The sequence below is a fragment of the Dendronephthya gigantea genome, unplaced genomic scaffold (assembly GCF_004324835.1).
Source record: "Dendronephthya gigantea isolate DGI-Jeju-01 unplaced genomic scaffold, DenGig_1.0 000039F, whole genome shotgun sequence".
Classification (NCBI taxonomy): Eukaryota; Metazoa; Cnidaria; class Anthozoa; order Malacalcyonacea; family Nephtheidae; genus Dendronephthya; species Dendronephthya gigantea.
In genome coordinates, this window is record NW_021163049.1 from 1279001 (window position 1) to 1294733 (window position 15733).

Consider the following 15733-nt stretch of genomic DNA (forward strand, 5'->3'; position numbering starts at 1 on the left):
GGGAAATGCTGCTCCCATTTAGAGACAAAACTCCCCCACATCTACCAGATAATCGTCCACATTGCGTCAAAATGGTGATGTCTCTGAAGAGAAAGTTCGAAAGGGATCCAAAGTTGTTTAAAGACTACTCAGAATTTATGAAAAAAATAGTCACCAAGGGACATGAAAGCAGAATCAAAGACAGTGCATCCGAATCCCAGCCAAGACGAACATGGTACCTCCCTCACTTTCCAATCTACCACCACCAGAAACCAGATAATTTCCAAGTTGTTTTTGACTGCAGTGACACGTTTCAACAAGAAAGCCTCAATAAACACCTCCTTCAAGGACCAGATCTGATGAATAAGCTTACAGGAGTGCTTAACAGATTTTGGCAAGAAGAAATTGCTGTGACGTGTGCGACAAAGAGCAGACGTTCCATAATTTTATGGTAGCTGAAGAGCACAGAGATTACCTTTGTTTTTTGTGAAGGTGACGTGACTAAGCCCATGTTATGTTTTAGGACATTATTATATTGAAAGACTATAATGTACAAATATGGCTACCATTTTATACTATTTTGGTACTGCAGGCTTGCATATTATTACATATATTTCATATAACATTACATCCCTATTATTAAAAAATATTTTAAAAAAACTTGAATTCTTCTAATACTATATCTAATTCTAAATTATTTAGCAATATGTCTCTATACTATCCCTTTAACTATTTTTTTTTATTATCCATCGCAGTAGGATAGTGCAAAATAGTATAAAATTGTAGCCATATTTGTACATTATAGTCTTTCAATATAATTATGTTCTAAAACATAACATGGTGGCAGCGGGAAGTTAAAAAAAAAAAGGATGGAAAACCTATCTCACTGACAATCTCGCTGAAATCTGGAGACTTTGGATACAGCAATGGGAAAATTACGCCATTGTAGCACAACTTGAGGAGCGTCCAGAAAAGTTTTGTGTCTATGTTTCTACATGCTGTTGGTACTGAAGAGCTTAAGGCCTACAACACAATGACATTCAAAGGCGAACCAACATTACAGAGCATTCTCTCAAATTTTGAACAGCTGGCTATCGGGGCACTAAACGAAACTTACGAAAGATACATTTTCAATGGAAGAAATCAAGAGCACGATGAAAGCATTGCTCTGTATATAACAACACTAAGAGCCTTGTCTTGTACATGTAATTTTTTAGAACAATGTTATGTTATGTTTTAGAACATTATTATATTGAAAGACTATAATGTACAAATATGGCTACCATTTTATACTATTTTGGTACTGCAGGTTTGCATATTATTACATATACTTCATATAACATTACAGCCCATTGTAACATATCATATGAATGTGCATTTGTTCAGAGCAGTATCCAGCCCAGGATGCGCAAACTTTGGTCTTCCAAAGCAGCGCAAGACGGCGAAAGTTAATTCGGAGAAGAGGTTGTGAATTTCGTACGAAATTATTTCTATGTTGACAATGGTTTAAAATCAGTCAAGACAACAGAAGACGCTGTCAATCTTATCACAAAATCACAAGCAATGTGTGCAAAAGCGGGACTTTGCCTTCATAAGTTTGCCAGTAACTCCATCGACGTCCTGGAAGCCGTTCCAGCCAAGGGACGCGCCAAGGAGATAAAAGACCTCGATCTACGTCACGATACCCTCTTGATTCAACGATCGCTCGGGACGTATTGGTGTATAGAGTCGGACACATTCCAATTTAGAATAACGTTAAAGGATAAACCCTTTACACGCCGCAGGATTTTGAGTACAGTCAGTTCCGTTTACGACCCATTGGGAGTCGTATGTCCAGTGATTCTCACTGGAAAACTGATCTTAAAGGGATACGGCAATATATTTTTTTTTACCTTGAAGTAATCTTTGTTTCTCACACACATTAAGTAAATAGGAAATCATGGTTCGTTAACGTTTTATTAGCTCATAAACACGTCTTGTTTCCATCGCAATTTCCCAACTACGCCGCCATCTTGAAATCATTTTCCATATGATCATTTATGAACATAATCGAACTGTGACGTCACAACCAGGGAAACTCTTAATTGTTTTTGCATCAATTTCAAACAAAGTACATTACAAAGCACAATGTATTGTTCTGTTTACGGCTGTACAAGCGACAGCCAAAGATGTTTTTAACAGAAAACTGCATTTTTTTGAGTTTCCAAAGGCATCAGTTGACGAGAGAAAGAAACATAGGGAAAAATGGATCGAATTTTGCAGGCGAAAGCTCTTTGTGCCGACAAAATCTTCGCACATATGCTCACTTAATTTCAGTTCTGATGCTTATGTTCTGCCGCATTGCCCGAATTTTTTACAATCTATTGGTTTTACGGGTAAGTGCAAAGTTCTTTTGAAAGCAGATGCTATACCAACTGAAAATAAACCTTTGCAAAAAATAAATGAAATTGGTTCCGAGTTAAAGAAAAGGGCAACAGGAATACTGAAAAGGAAAAAAGTAAGATGCAACTGATACACATACTGTTTACCAGCTGAGATTTTTTTGTTGTATAATTTTTGTACTGTCATATAAAAGTTTTTTAGCAAATATGTACTTTTTTAAGAAGTTAAATGTATTCTTGAGGAACAAAATAAAGAAAATGTTGAACCTGCGCAATCTCCTGAAGCAATGTCTGAGGAAATGTCTATAGACACTTCTGACGACACGATTGAGCAGAAACGATTGGAAAAGTTCTAAACAGACGGACAATGACTATATCCTGTCTATCAAAAATAAAAGAACGTAAACTCCTTCGGTGGCGTCGCCACATAAAGATGTTAAAACAAAAGGAACTCAAACCTTGCTGATTACTTATGCAAGCGATTATTTGTGCCGGATCTTATTTTGTGTTTGACCCAAACAAATACTGCAAACTTTGGAGAGATAGTTGATGACTGCGAAGAAAATATTTTGAGTAATACCGTCACAGACATCAGCACAATAGAACCAACTTGTAAAACATCTTCCACGAAAACTGTAGATGAACAAAATCTTGATGAAAGTCAGCAGTTTTTGCCCTCTGATCCCCTCGAGATTCCATCTGATGGAATTTCCATTGATGAAAGTGGTGATGACGAGTATTTAAATTAAATAGAGAGTGAAAGCGATTGAGAAGAAACAGAACAGTTAGATAAAAAACAAACTACACTTACAAGTAATAAGAGTTATCAAGATCAGATAAAGTTTATAGTTTGGGAAGAATCGAATGCAAATGTTTTTCAGTTTTGCTTCAAGTTCCACGCTCTATGTAGGGTAATCCTCGAGAGCAAAATTGGAAGTTACTGTAAGATCTCTGTCTTGTGTCCACCTCATCCTGAGGATAATTTCTCTTGGACAACCGGGCCAGTGTCTAATCGTCTACCCATCCTTAATTTGATGATTACATCCAGTATTTTAACCACAGGCATGGAATCTAGCAAAGTCCTGCGATTTATGGATTCGTTGAACATTTTGACCATCAAGCCAAGAGAATTTACAAATCTTCAAAAAGCCTACGTCATCCCTGCGGTTTTCAACGTATGGAAAAGCGAGCAGCTTGCTTTACTGGATGGCGTCAAAGACAAATCAATTTGCATAGCATCGGATATGAGGGTCGACAGTCCCGGGCATAGTGGACTTTTTGGGTCTGGGAGTACCTTAGATGTTGATTGGATTGTGATCCTTGACACTCAAGTAATAAAAGTGATATCTATACCTTTCTTAATACCAGCATTGAATGGGCCTCTGTTCTGCTCCTTATCATGGTTAAAACGGAAGAGTCAAGTATACATTTCTGCCAAAAAGTGTAGCGACCTCTTTTTTCTCCAAATATACACTCAAAAAACTAATAAATTTCCAATGCAATCTGTCAATAATACACTCAACATTATGTAAAAAAAACAGTAACTAGAAAAACCTAAAAATCTGAAAACCATGCACCGTGATGAATTTATTCTTACCATGCTGAAAAATGATAAAAAATAGTATATGTAAATTATACACTATAAATAACCAAGCAGTGAACGTCGAATGTTGTTTTTCGATTATTAAATTCATGCAGTGATTGCAGTCGACTATATATAAACCTTTAAAGTGATATTTGTTATATTAAAACTCCAAATTACACTTTTAAGGACTCTTTTGGAAGTTAAAACGATGTAAAACCTTAAATAGTCGGTCAGGTCTTCGCAAAACCGAGCAAAACGACATACTGTACCAAGGTCATAAAATGTATTCGTACAGCAAACACGAAATAAACCTCGAAATAAACAAAATAGACTCTTACCATTTCAAGGATTATCCACCGTGCGAGGGTACTAAATCCGCCCGGAGATTAGGAATTACACCCGGGACCCGGGAGAACATAGCGGAATCCAAAGTTGCCCAAATGTCATGGACGTTCAATGGTCATGGTACTTGTGCGCATGCACGAAATGCAAACGAGTGTAGACTGGTAATCAGCAACTTCCTGATTGGCTAAGACGAAACGTTTGTGTTTCAGTGAAAAACGTCAGCAATTTAACTGTCATTTTGCAAACTATTTTTTAAAAAAACGTTTCGAAAACAAACTATGAAATTTGGAATAAAATAACAGATAAAACACTGAGAAGAGTTTAAAATATTATCAGAACTGGAGGAATTAGCGGTGAAAAGGAACAACTCGATTATAATCCTTGAAATGGTAGGAGTCTATTTTGTTTATTTCGAGGTTTATTTCGTGTTTGCTGTACAAATACATTTTATGACCTTGGTACAGTATGTCATTTTGCTCGGTTTTGCGAAGACGTGACCGGGTCCCGGGTGTAATTCCTAATCTCCAGGCGGAATTAGTACCCTCGCATGGTGCTCCGCACCGGCTCGGGGACAAGGAAGTGGGAGTCACAGTGGGAGTACAGTTGACCAAGAAACAGTAAGGGACCTCTTAAAGATATTGGATCCAGAAGGTGTTGTTGGTAGATCAAGGTACTGCTTAAGAATATGTAACACAAGGTCTGAATCATATATGGCATATGGACGGATATGATAAACTCAAACTCTTTGGTTTTTGTATACATAAGGCTATCGATGGATATAGTAGATAGGTGATGGGGTTAGAGGTTGGCCCCTCAAACAATAATCCTGCTATAATTGCTCAATAATACATTGAATGTGTACAGCAAATGGGCGGAACCGCCAGGAAATATTAACAGGCAGATTGTGGGACAGAAAATGTTCATGTTGCTGGGTTACAACGTTTCTTTAACAATTATGAATATAGTTTCCTTTATGGGAAATCATGTTCCAATCAACAAACTGAAGCGTTTTGGGGTAGTTAAGAAAAAACTGCACAGTGGATATTGGTGGATATTTTATTTTAAAGACATGTGAGACATTGGTTTGTTTTGCGACAGTGATGATGTTCAGGCCAAATGCCTAAAATTTTGTTTTACCAAAATTATTCACACAAAACTTTCAAGATTTTCACAACTTTGGAATCCACATAAAATAAGGAAGTCTGGGAATTCCGAATCACCGGATGGACCTCCTCACTGCTGTATTGTCAGATGATATAGAAATTTTATCAGATTATTCTCCTAAATGAAAAAAGAATATTGTTCCAAAGTTTTAAATTGTTACAGATGAACTGATTTTACATGCAGTATGTATAGTTTAAAGTAATGTTTTCAGTTGAAATTAGCAAAGCAGATAGAAAAGCAGGTACTGAAAAACAATTTAATATGTTTAGAATTTTGTTTTCATTACGCTTTCAAAAATGTTACATATAATATGTCATAAGCAAAACTTGACTGTGAACACAACTATAATGTATAAAGCACATTTGACGATCCAGGATTATTTGAAAATAATATTAACAAAAACAAACATGAATACACAACTAATTGAATATCCTGGTGGCAATGTGTGGTGAGGGAAATAATAAAGTTTTTACTTTTAATATATTTATAATCTGTAACCATGATATAGTGTGATATAATTTTAGTGCTTTGTTATTTCCATTGCCTCACCATTAAAATTTTTAATGAATAATTGTACAAATAACACCTCAACATGGAAGAGTAATTAGACAATATGAATCAGACAATAAATCAATAACAAATGTTTAATTAATTTTGTTTAAGGCAAACCAAAGTCCATTTTGTATTTGGAGTATGTATTAGCTTTAGGGAATTTTGATTCCCCCCCCACGCTTCATCATCATGCAAAAATTCGATGGTTGGATACAACTTTTGTGGTGGCAAAACTTTGCATCCCGTCATGAAGAAAAGGATATTGCTTAGTTGAAGAGGTTCTTCTCCATCCTCAACATCTTGCAGATAATCTCTCTAGTGAGAAAAGAACCAAACTCTCAATGAGAGCCCTCCTTGAGCCAACAGGACTAGCAACAACTTCCAAGTATATTGGAAGTGAGATTCAATGGGAAATGACAGAATACTGTCTGAAAAGGTTCCAAGTGTCCTCAAATTGAGTCAAGAACACCCAACGCTGAAAGACTGCTCTTGAAAGCCTCAATAGATATATTGGCATGCCCAAGCACTAACCACTTCACGGTTGCTGTCTTCTAATGTCTTAATAGGTACAAGGGTTCCAGCAAAGAACAGTTGTGAATTTATTGTTGTCCAGTAGCTTTGTAGCAGCTTTAATATTAGGAGCATTATAGAGTAATAAAAGGGACTCCTGCAACTTGTTATCAACATCTTGAATATCAATAGCAATGCTTTTAACTACTGGAGCAAACACTTGAAACATTTTCAAAGAAAGATACTGACATGACTATGATTAATCCTGCAAGTAATACTCATTTCGCTCAATGCTACTAGATCACAAAGTTAGCATCTTGTGGGCCACAAAATATCTGGGAGGCAACCAACCACTGTATTACAAGTGTAAAATACTCTTTCATTGGTCCCCCTAAGTCAACCTCACTGTTCCCCAGATCGTCAGTAAATTTTACTGACACTTTGTTATTTGGTGCAAAGGATCTCTGTGACAGTGCTCACTTTGTGCCCTCCCAAATAAAGTTACGTGGAATGTTAAATTTGGAAATGTTACTTAGATCGATACTCATTGCTAACTTTGTAAGAATTGCATTTGCAGAATTTTCATCACTGCAACGGAATGAAACAAAGATCTAATTTATACTCATTTCTCAAGTAAGTGCATTTCTTCTACAACTTTAAGATCGACGGAAATCTTACTTTCGCAGAGATCAGTTATATATAGCCCTTCGATTGTTGTTACTCGGCTTACGGCGACGTAATGAATATGAGGAATTGCTCTTCTTTTATTTTTAAATTAACGACGATTTGTGACTGAGTATCACCTTGTGATCGATAAACCGTTTTCACGGCAGCTGGCCTCAAAGGAAATTGCTTTCTTACCACTTGAGCAGACTTTGTTTTACCTACAAGCAAATTGCGTTGTAACAGGTTTTATTGGTGTCCAAGTACTTAGTATAGATGTACTTCGAGCATGGAGAATTCTATTTTCTTGTCGGGTTTTCTTTCCAACATCTTCGTCGTCAAACTGAACCCAAACGATGCCGGAAGGTTTAGTATTATCAGTCAATTGAACATGTTTAATGACATTACTTGCACCGTTTGTCAGACCATCATCAGTGCGTATATTCAACGCAATTTATGTTCGCTGTCTTACAGCAATATGCAATTTATGAGCTAACTGTTTTGAATTTTTCAAAGGAACATGTGGTATTTGTCTCATTATCTTTTCTTTCAGTTCAGCTGAACAGGCTCCAATGACGCTATCTTGTGCCTTGATTATGTATTTATCACTACAATCAAATGATTGATAAACAATATCATTGTATTCATCAACTAAAGCATTTTGAATGAATGCTGCCCAATCAGCCAGAGTCACATTGTGCAAACAATCATGTCGTTCTATATATCTTTTTTAAAGACCACCAGAGTGAATTTCCTCTGATTGATCGGACATTTTTTCTATTTCACTCAATGGTTTAAGTGATTAGACTCTTTCAGAAGGAGGAGATGTGTTAATGAAAATTACATTACGTGAAGATTTTCGCATTGGAAGTTGCAAAACAATATACACTGCTTCTTGTGCACTTATTTCAACAGAATTCAAAAATTTGTTCCCAATATCGCGAACTTGCTGTTTGATGTTTGTATAACCTTCTTTTGCTTCTGCACAAGCTTTACGAAGCAATTCACTCATTCCTTTTTGCGCTTTGGAAATATATGATACAATATACATTGCACAGGCATACACATCTAAGACATATTGAATGTCCATGTTTGCTCGCCATGCCGAAAGGCAAATTAGATTGTAATTATTAATCCTTAATTCATTTGGACTTCTTTTTAAAAAGATTGTCGGAGTATTCAAAGAGGATCGTATAGCAAGGATATACTGCCGTTCTGAAACACCTAACTCTTGTAGTAATTAATCAAAAGTAATGTCTTTACCTTCCTTAAAATCATTTAGTTTCGTTTTAATCTCTTTCCACAATTCTTTGCTGGCTTTAGCAACAGTTGAAGAGGTGTCTTCATCAAGTGGATAAAGGATCTGAGTACATCTCATTGGTGGTTGTGGATAGTTGAATCTACAAATATTTTTAGACTTTTTCCTGCAAGTATGAGAATGTCTGTGTGTCTGTCTATTAACAAGACCAAGTAGTTCTGAATCATCTTCTGGTTTGTTACAGGTAATTATGCTACCAATATAAGCAACAACATCTTCATATTTATTAACACCAAACAAAGGTGCATTTTCAAGCGATATCAACATATGAATATGCTGGTATTCAACTCTATAAAACCAATCTTTAATTTTTCCTATTGGAGCAAGTTCATTTTAGGGTCCAAGTGAACTGTTATATGAAATGTTAGTAAACTAAATCCGTTTTAACTAATAGCAATAGCAGGTTTAAAACACGTAAAGTGAGCCTCTATTGAGCTTTAACTTGCTGGGGCTGTACATGAATTAATACCTGTGAGTGAGAACACTGTCAATGACGTCAATATGTAGGTCAATATATGCTATATCAAGTTCTAACTTTTATCTCTAATTTGTTTTGAAATAGGCTGGTTTATATTATGATTTCGCAAGTAAATTTGCTATAAAGAAAAAAGATTTATAAATGTTCAATTGCCCAAAGGATTTGTAGATTGCACTCAGCAAAAAGAATCATCTGAAAATAGCCATTTTACAGTGTCATGAATACCAATTCCCCCGGTGATGGATGGACCCACTGAGGATATACCCGGGAGCGTTTTTCCTGCTGTCAAGGGTAAAGGAGAGAACGTTGTCTTGCGAGTTACAGCTCGTTGAAGTCAAAGTATTTAGAAGCAGCTAGTTTTAAAAATATTTTAACATACGAATCACAACAGGATTATTAACAATAATAGTAATATATTATTAGGTAGAATTTTGCGCGCATATATATAGCGACATTTTCCCCGCAACAAAGTTGAAAGTATTGTACTTTTCAGTTTCCGCGCAAAAAACATTGTTTGGGCGCAAAATTCCGCCTAGCGAAACACAGGCCCTGAGCAGTAGCACATGCTTAACAAAATGAAACATTTTTTGGTAACATGGATATTTGTTTTTGAAATATGCTATTTGTCTTTGTTGTAAGAGTCCATGTAAATGTTTGGCTTCATGTGAAGAGTAACAAAACATCACTTAATACTTTGAACTTTGAACGCGCTCGAGAGAAGAGGTGTAATCAGAAACCATGTGAAGATCTGGTAAAAGCACTAAATATCAAAAACATTTAGCTCATTGTAAAATAGGAATAAAAACATATGCCTACGCTTACAGTAACCTAATATAAAATAAGTCAAATCTGAGTGATTCTGACAGTCAGGCAATTTAGACGATCAATTGCATATTTTATCTGCGACTATGACTATTAAACACGACTTGCAAGCGTCAAGCCGCATACTTGAAACATCATTTGATGCAAAATATTGAAATCAGCAAAAGAATACAAATGTCAACGGATAAAAAAGACTTTAAGGTATCTGTATGTAAGACTTGATTTGCTTCACAGCACTGACACCTCAACTGCTCAAGCAAAACAATTAGCAAATTGGATAGTACATCTTAATATTCTAGATAAATTTATATAGTTCGTATTTATAAACAGCTTGAATCTAGCTATGATTGATTGTATGCTTTTAGCGTTTGATGAACATATACAAGTTATAATTGTAAACGTAACATGTAAACGAAAGATGAAAATATCTTACCTTGAATAGTCAAAATAGAACAGAAGCTTTAAAGTTTAACAAAAATTTGAAGATCCTGTCCATCAAAATCAAAAAGCACATGGATATGAGCGAATTTAAAATTTGTGTTCTACGAATAAAAAAGGCGCACGACCACAAGTCCTTGCGCTAAATAAAATTTAGTTCAGAACCCCCTCTCTGCACAAATTGGACTGCTGCTACGCTCGCTCTCTTCAGGCTCGCTCGCTCTGCAGCAATAAAGATATATTAGAATTTTTAAATTCTTACAAGTGCTTTTGTCTTGCAAATGCAGAGAACATCAGTGAAATTCTTTTTCAGCTTGTTCACCAAGAAATTGTTCAAAGACCAAAATACATACCTGCATGTTGGTCGACAATGCTACAATGTTTAACAGTATTTGACCCTTTTAAGTCAGTTGAAGATTTCAGAATGATGAATGAGGAAAAAACCGTAATTATGCTATCAATATAAGCAACAACATCTTCATCTTTATTAACACCAAACACAGGTGCATTTTCAAGCGATATCAACATATGAATATGAGGTGATGCTCGGTGCTAGTATTCAACTCTATAAAACCAATCTTAAATTTTTCCTATTGGAGCAAGTTCATTTTAGGGTCCAAGTGAACTGTTATATGAAATGTTAGTAAACTAAATCCATTTTAACTAATAGCAATAGCAGGTTTAAAACACGTAAAGTGAGCGTTAACTTGCTGGGGCTGTACATGAATTAATACCTGTGAGCGAGAACACTGTCAATCACGTCAATATGTAGGTCAATATATGCTATATCAAGTTCTAACTTTTATCTCTAATTTGTTTTAAAATAGGCTGGTTTATATTATGATTTCGCGAGTAAATTTGCTATAAAGAAAAAAGATTTATAAATGTTCAATTGCCCAAAGGATTTGTAGATTGCACTTGGCAAAAACGAATCATCTGAAAATAGCCATTTTACAGTGTCATGAATACCAATTCCCCCAGTGATGGATGGACCCACTGAGGATAGACCCGGGAGCGTTTTTCCTGCTGTCAAGGGTAAAGGAGAGAACGTTGTCTTGCGAGTTACAGCTCGTTGAAGTCAAAGTCTTTAGAAGCAGCTAGTTTTAAAAATATTTTAACATACGAATCACAACAGGAATATTAACAATAATAGTAATATATTATTAGGTAGAATTTTGCGCGCATATATATATAGCGACATTTTCCCCGCAACAAAGTTGAAAGTATTGTACTTTTCAGTTTCCGCGCAAAAAACATTGTTTGGGCGCAAAATTCCGCCTAGCGAAATACAGGCCCAGAGCAGTAACAAAATGAAACATTTTTTGGTAACATGGATATTTGTTTTTGAAATATGCTATTTGTCTTTGTTGTAAGAGTCCATGTAAATGTTTGGCTTCATGTGAAGAGTAACAAAACATCACTTAATACTTTGAACTTTGAACGCGCTCGAGAGAAGAGGTGTAATCAGAAACCACGTGAAGATCCGGTAAAAGCACTAAATATCAAAAACATTTAGCTCAAATTCTTCGTGGTATTCCCCCATTTACACATGCATTATTGCTTGAACATGTGATAACTGACCACTCAAGTAAACTTGGAAAACCACCGAATGCTCACAAGCATAAAAAGTACGGCTATTAAATATAAGATGGTTACCCAAGTTAAAGTCAAACCTAGGCCAGGAAAAGTTTTTCCTCTTTAAAAGTGTTGTGCATGCCTCTGAAAAAAGCACACTATGCTGTATATGTTCACCTAGGCCAAGACACTGGTAAATTATCCCATGCAAGTTGTACTTGTACAGCAGGAAAAGGTGGCTGCTGTAAACATGTAGCTGCCCTATTGTTCCAAATTTTGGACTATATTCAACTTGAATTACCTAAAGTCTTAGATGACTTAACATGTACACAACTTTTACAACAGTGGCATGTGCCTAATACTAGTGAGAAACTTGACAGTGCAGTGCTTTTTGACCAAGTAAAAATTAGCAAAGCAACTTCCAAGACAGAGAAGCATTATGTTGCAGAATACAACAACCCAGCACCTGTTTTTGCTAAGCATGTAAATGTGAAAGATTTAAAAAAACTAGAAGATGGTTTGAAAACTGTTGGCACTGTGATTATTTGCAGGGCCTTTTAGCATCTAATAATTGTGAACCATTCCACTATCAGGAATTTGTTGAGGAATTACCTTCTAAAAAGGCATTTAATGATGCAGACCTATTGGAAATCAAATGTACAATGTTGAAATTTGAAAATCTATACTGGAACAAATTACTGTTCCTGACTTTACAGAAGTGTGCAAATATTTACCTTCTCAGGAGTATATGCCATATACTAAAAGCACTCTTTATACAACCAAAGAAAAAATGGTTGATATTGAATGCACTACAAGAGGTCAATCCCAATGTAAACTATGGTTTAATGAACAATAAGGTCGTCTAACTGCCTCACATTTTGGTACTGTAATGAAACGAAGAGAGAATGTATTCCCTACTTCACTTCTTAGCAGGGGTGGATCTAGATATTTTGTGACTAGTTTCCATCGCGCACTAAATCGAGCGCCGGTAGGCGCGAGCCCCCCTTAGGGGGGTCCGGGGGCATGTCCCCCCGGAAAATTTTGATTTCCAGAACCTCTGAAACGCGATTCTGGGCATTTTTCAAACAGTTTTTTATTAAAATATGAAAGTTCCATTAGGCCAAAAAATTGCTAAAATAAGCTGGTTTTCATTGAAAAACAGCATGTGTGATGGTTTTGAATTTTTGGAAGTCAACCCACCAATTGAAGCTAGCAACTGCAGAAAACACAAGAGATAATCGATCTTAGGTTTATATTCTTTCAAGGCATTTGCGGTTCCTAAACGGAACCTTGAAGAAATTAGGTTTACATCATTCTTCTTCAGTTCTTCTTCTGTTATCTTCACATCAGCCATGAGGAATGTTGGGTTAACAATGGCACTGGCAATGTAGTATGCTATGAACTGGAACACAACTACAATGTTCTTTTCAGGTTATATAACAGGATATCATTGGATGACCAGATTCTTTACTCGTATGAATCATATGCTGTTCACCATTGTGAGCAAGGAACATTTCAAAAACGTTTTAAGATGTGTGCTTCTTCTGCAAATCTTGTTGTTAATAATGGTATTTATTATATATGTTAGTATGTCACAGCAAACCACCATCTCAAAAGAAGGGACCTCAAGAAGGAGGCAAGGAAGACAAGAAATTGGGATTTGGAAAAAATCATACTAACTCTTCTAACGAAGGCCCTCAGGTTGAAAGGTCGGGCAGTTGTTATACCACATTTGATGCTAAGCTGTTTTATCAATAATACAATTTCATGCACATCTATATACAGAAACAAACACAAAAATGATGAATTAGTCATCACTACATAAAATGTGCACCATCCTCATTCTTCTTGGATGAAGGGAAGCAAACATATCAACGATCTTGTCATAATCTAGGGAAATTGCCTTATGTGCATGCATTAAGGTCAAACCATTTAATCTCTCCTGACCTGTGGTGTTCCTTAAATAGTTCTTAAGAAGTCTAAGAGATGAAATAGACCTCTCGCAGCTACAAGAGGTGACAGGAATAGTTGCCAATAATTTTAAAATAGTAAAAATATTTGGAAAAGCTAGAGGGTCTACAGCTGTTAGAGTTTTAGATACCCTATCAGGAAGATTGTTAATACCAACTTCTGCAACCTTCTCTTCCCACCTTCTTTGCCATAAAGTTAATTCTGCAGGCAAGCCAATAACATTTGGAATATCGGTTGAATAATAATTACAGAATTCTGTAACAGAATTTCTCCAGGTAGATGGGTTTGCCAACATAATAGTAGGCACTATAGAAAACCCACTATAACATGTATAGGCTTCAGGAGGGAACCTAGTTTCAAGTTGATTCAATGCATGATCAAGAAAAACAACAGTAAGATTTACTCTATAATGCCCTTCAACAGAATCTGATGGATTATTATTTCTATGTGCTTGTACTGGAATAATTCTGGGCTTACAGGGGTCAAGCCCAATTGTAGCTGCAAGTTCCACTGCCTCCAAATAGAGTTTATTGTGTTCTCTATTAATGTTGGACCTCAAGTCTTGAAGAGCTCTCTTCAAAGATGAAATTTCTGAATGAGCCTTCAAAAGGTCCATTTCTTTCCTTTGCAGTTTTACAGTTGCAGGTCTAGTTAGGTCTAGTATATACCTAACTATGACTAAAGTAACTACAAATTCAAAAGTTATACTATGCAGCATCTTTATAGCAGCTGCCTTGCTCTTTTGATTCCAGTCACCAGAATCAGGTTCTTCATCCCCCCCTTTCCTATTGTGAGCAATATCTTCTATTGTACATACAACTGGGAGAAGAAGCTCAACAATTCTATCCAAGCCATCCAGGCGAGCAATCCACCTGGTTTCACAAACATTAATTAAAATTTCATGCTTGGAAGAGGGCAACAATGACTTAACCTTCTCCTTTAAATGCTGTTGCCATTTAGGAGAACCAGAGAAGAAAGAAGAAAGGCTCCTTACAATAGACATCATGTCTTTAACTAAATAATTGGAGCAAGTGTCAGCAACACAGAGATTGAGGCGGTGGTTCATGCAGTGAACATACAATGCTTTCCTAAACTGACCTTGGATAAGTGTAGAAACACCATTGTACTTTCCTGCCGTATTGCCAGCACCATCATAAGACTGCCCTCTGCAGTTGGCCATTGACAAACCAAGGTCAGCTACAGCCTTCAGGATCATGTTCTTCAATGCCACTCCACTGGTTCCAGCTTCACAATGGTAGAAGCCAACAAACTCCTCTCGAATCTGTTGAGTTGAGTCAACAAATCGTAGCACTAAAGAGAGCTGCTCTTTGTTGGAGATATCAGCTGCCTCGTCTGCCACCACTGAAAACAGCTTGCTTTCTACAATTTCTGCTGAGATCTTTGAAGTTATGTAGCTGCCAACAGTGTTAATGATCTTGTTCTGTATCGTTTTCGAACGGTAGGTAGCATTTCGAGGGGCATTCTCAAAGTGTTCTTGTAGCGTCTTGTCTCCACTGTCAACACGAAACGCCAGCAAAGCTTGGAAGTTACCCTGAAGAGTTTCGTCGTCGGGATTGTCATCTCTTGCACCTCGCAATGCCACGGCATTATGACCACAAAAGACGACGGTCTTAATAATAGACCTCATCTTCTCACGATTTTTTTGGATCTGCTGTTGAGCTATCTGGTTTAACTGTTCATCAATCCCAACAGTGCGTCGTGCCATCATGTCCATAAAGTTTGCCATAGCCACCACACAGAAGTTGTGTGTTTCCCACTTTCCGGACGAGTGATTTTGGAGACGCGTTACAGCCGTTGTCCAGAAGGTTAGCGGCGATTTTCCGTTTCCTTGGGTGTGTGGTGCAGTAAAAATATTGTATGTAAAGGGGATTTCGCAAGGTTATTATACAGAAATATGGTTGTAAATTCACACGTTTGGCAACATTTGACTA

General features: G+C 36.6%; 1 protein-coding gene across 1 annotated transcript; it reads right to left on the bottom strand.

Moving 5' to 3' along the window:
- Positions 1-11073: 11073 nt before the first annotated feature.
- LOC114526562 (52 kDa repressor of the inhibitor of the protein kinase-like) lies at positions 11074-15507 on the bottom strand. The gene is made up of 2 exons (XM_028548162.1): positions 14880-15507; positions 11074-11096 (listed from the first exon to the last, which is right to left on the bottom strand). The coding sequence occupies exons 1-2, from the start codon at positions 15505-15507 to the stop codon at positions 11074-11076; spliced, it is 651 nt and encodes a 216-aa protein (XP_028403963.1).
- Between the last annotated feature and the right edge of the window lie 226 nt (positions 15508-15733).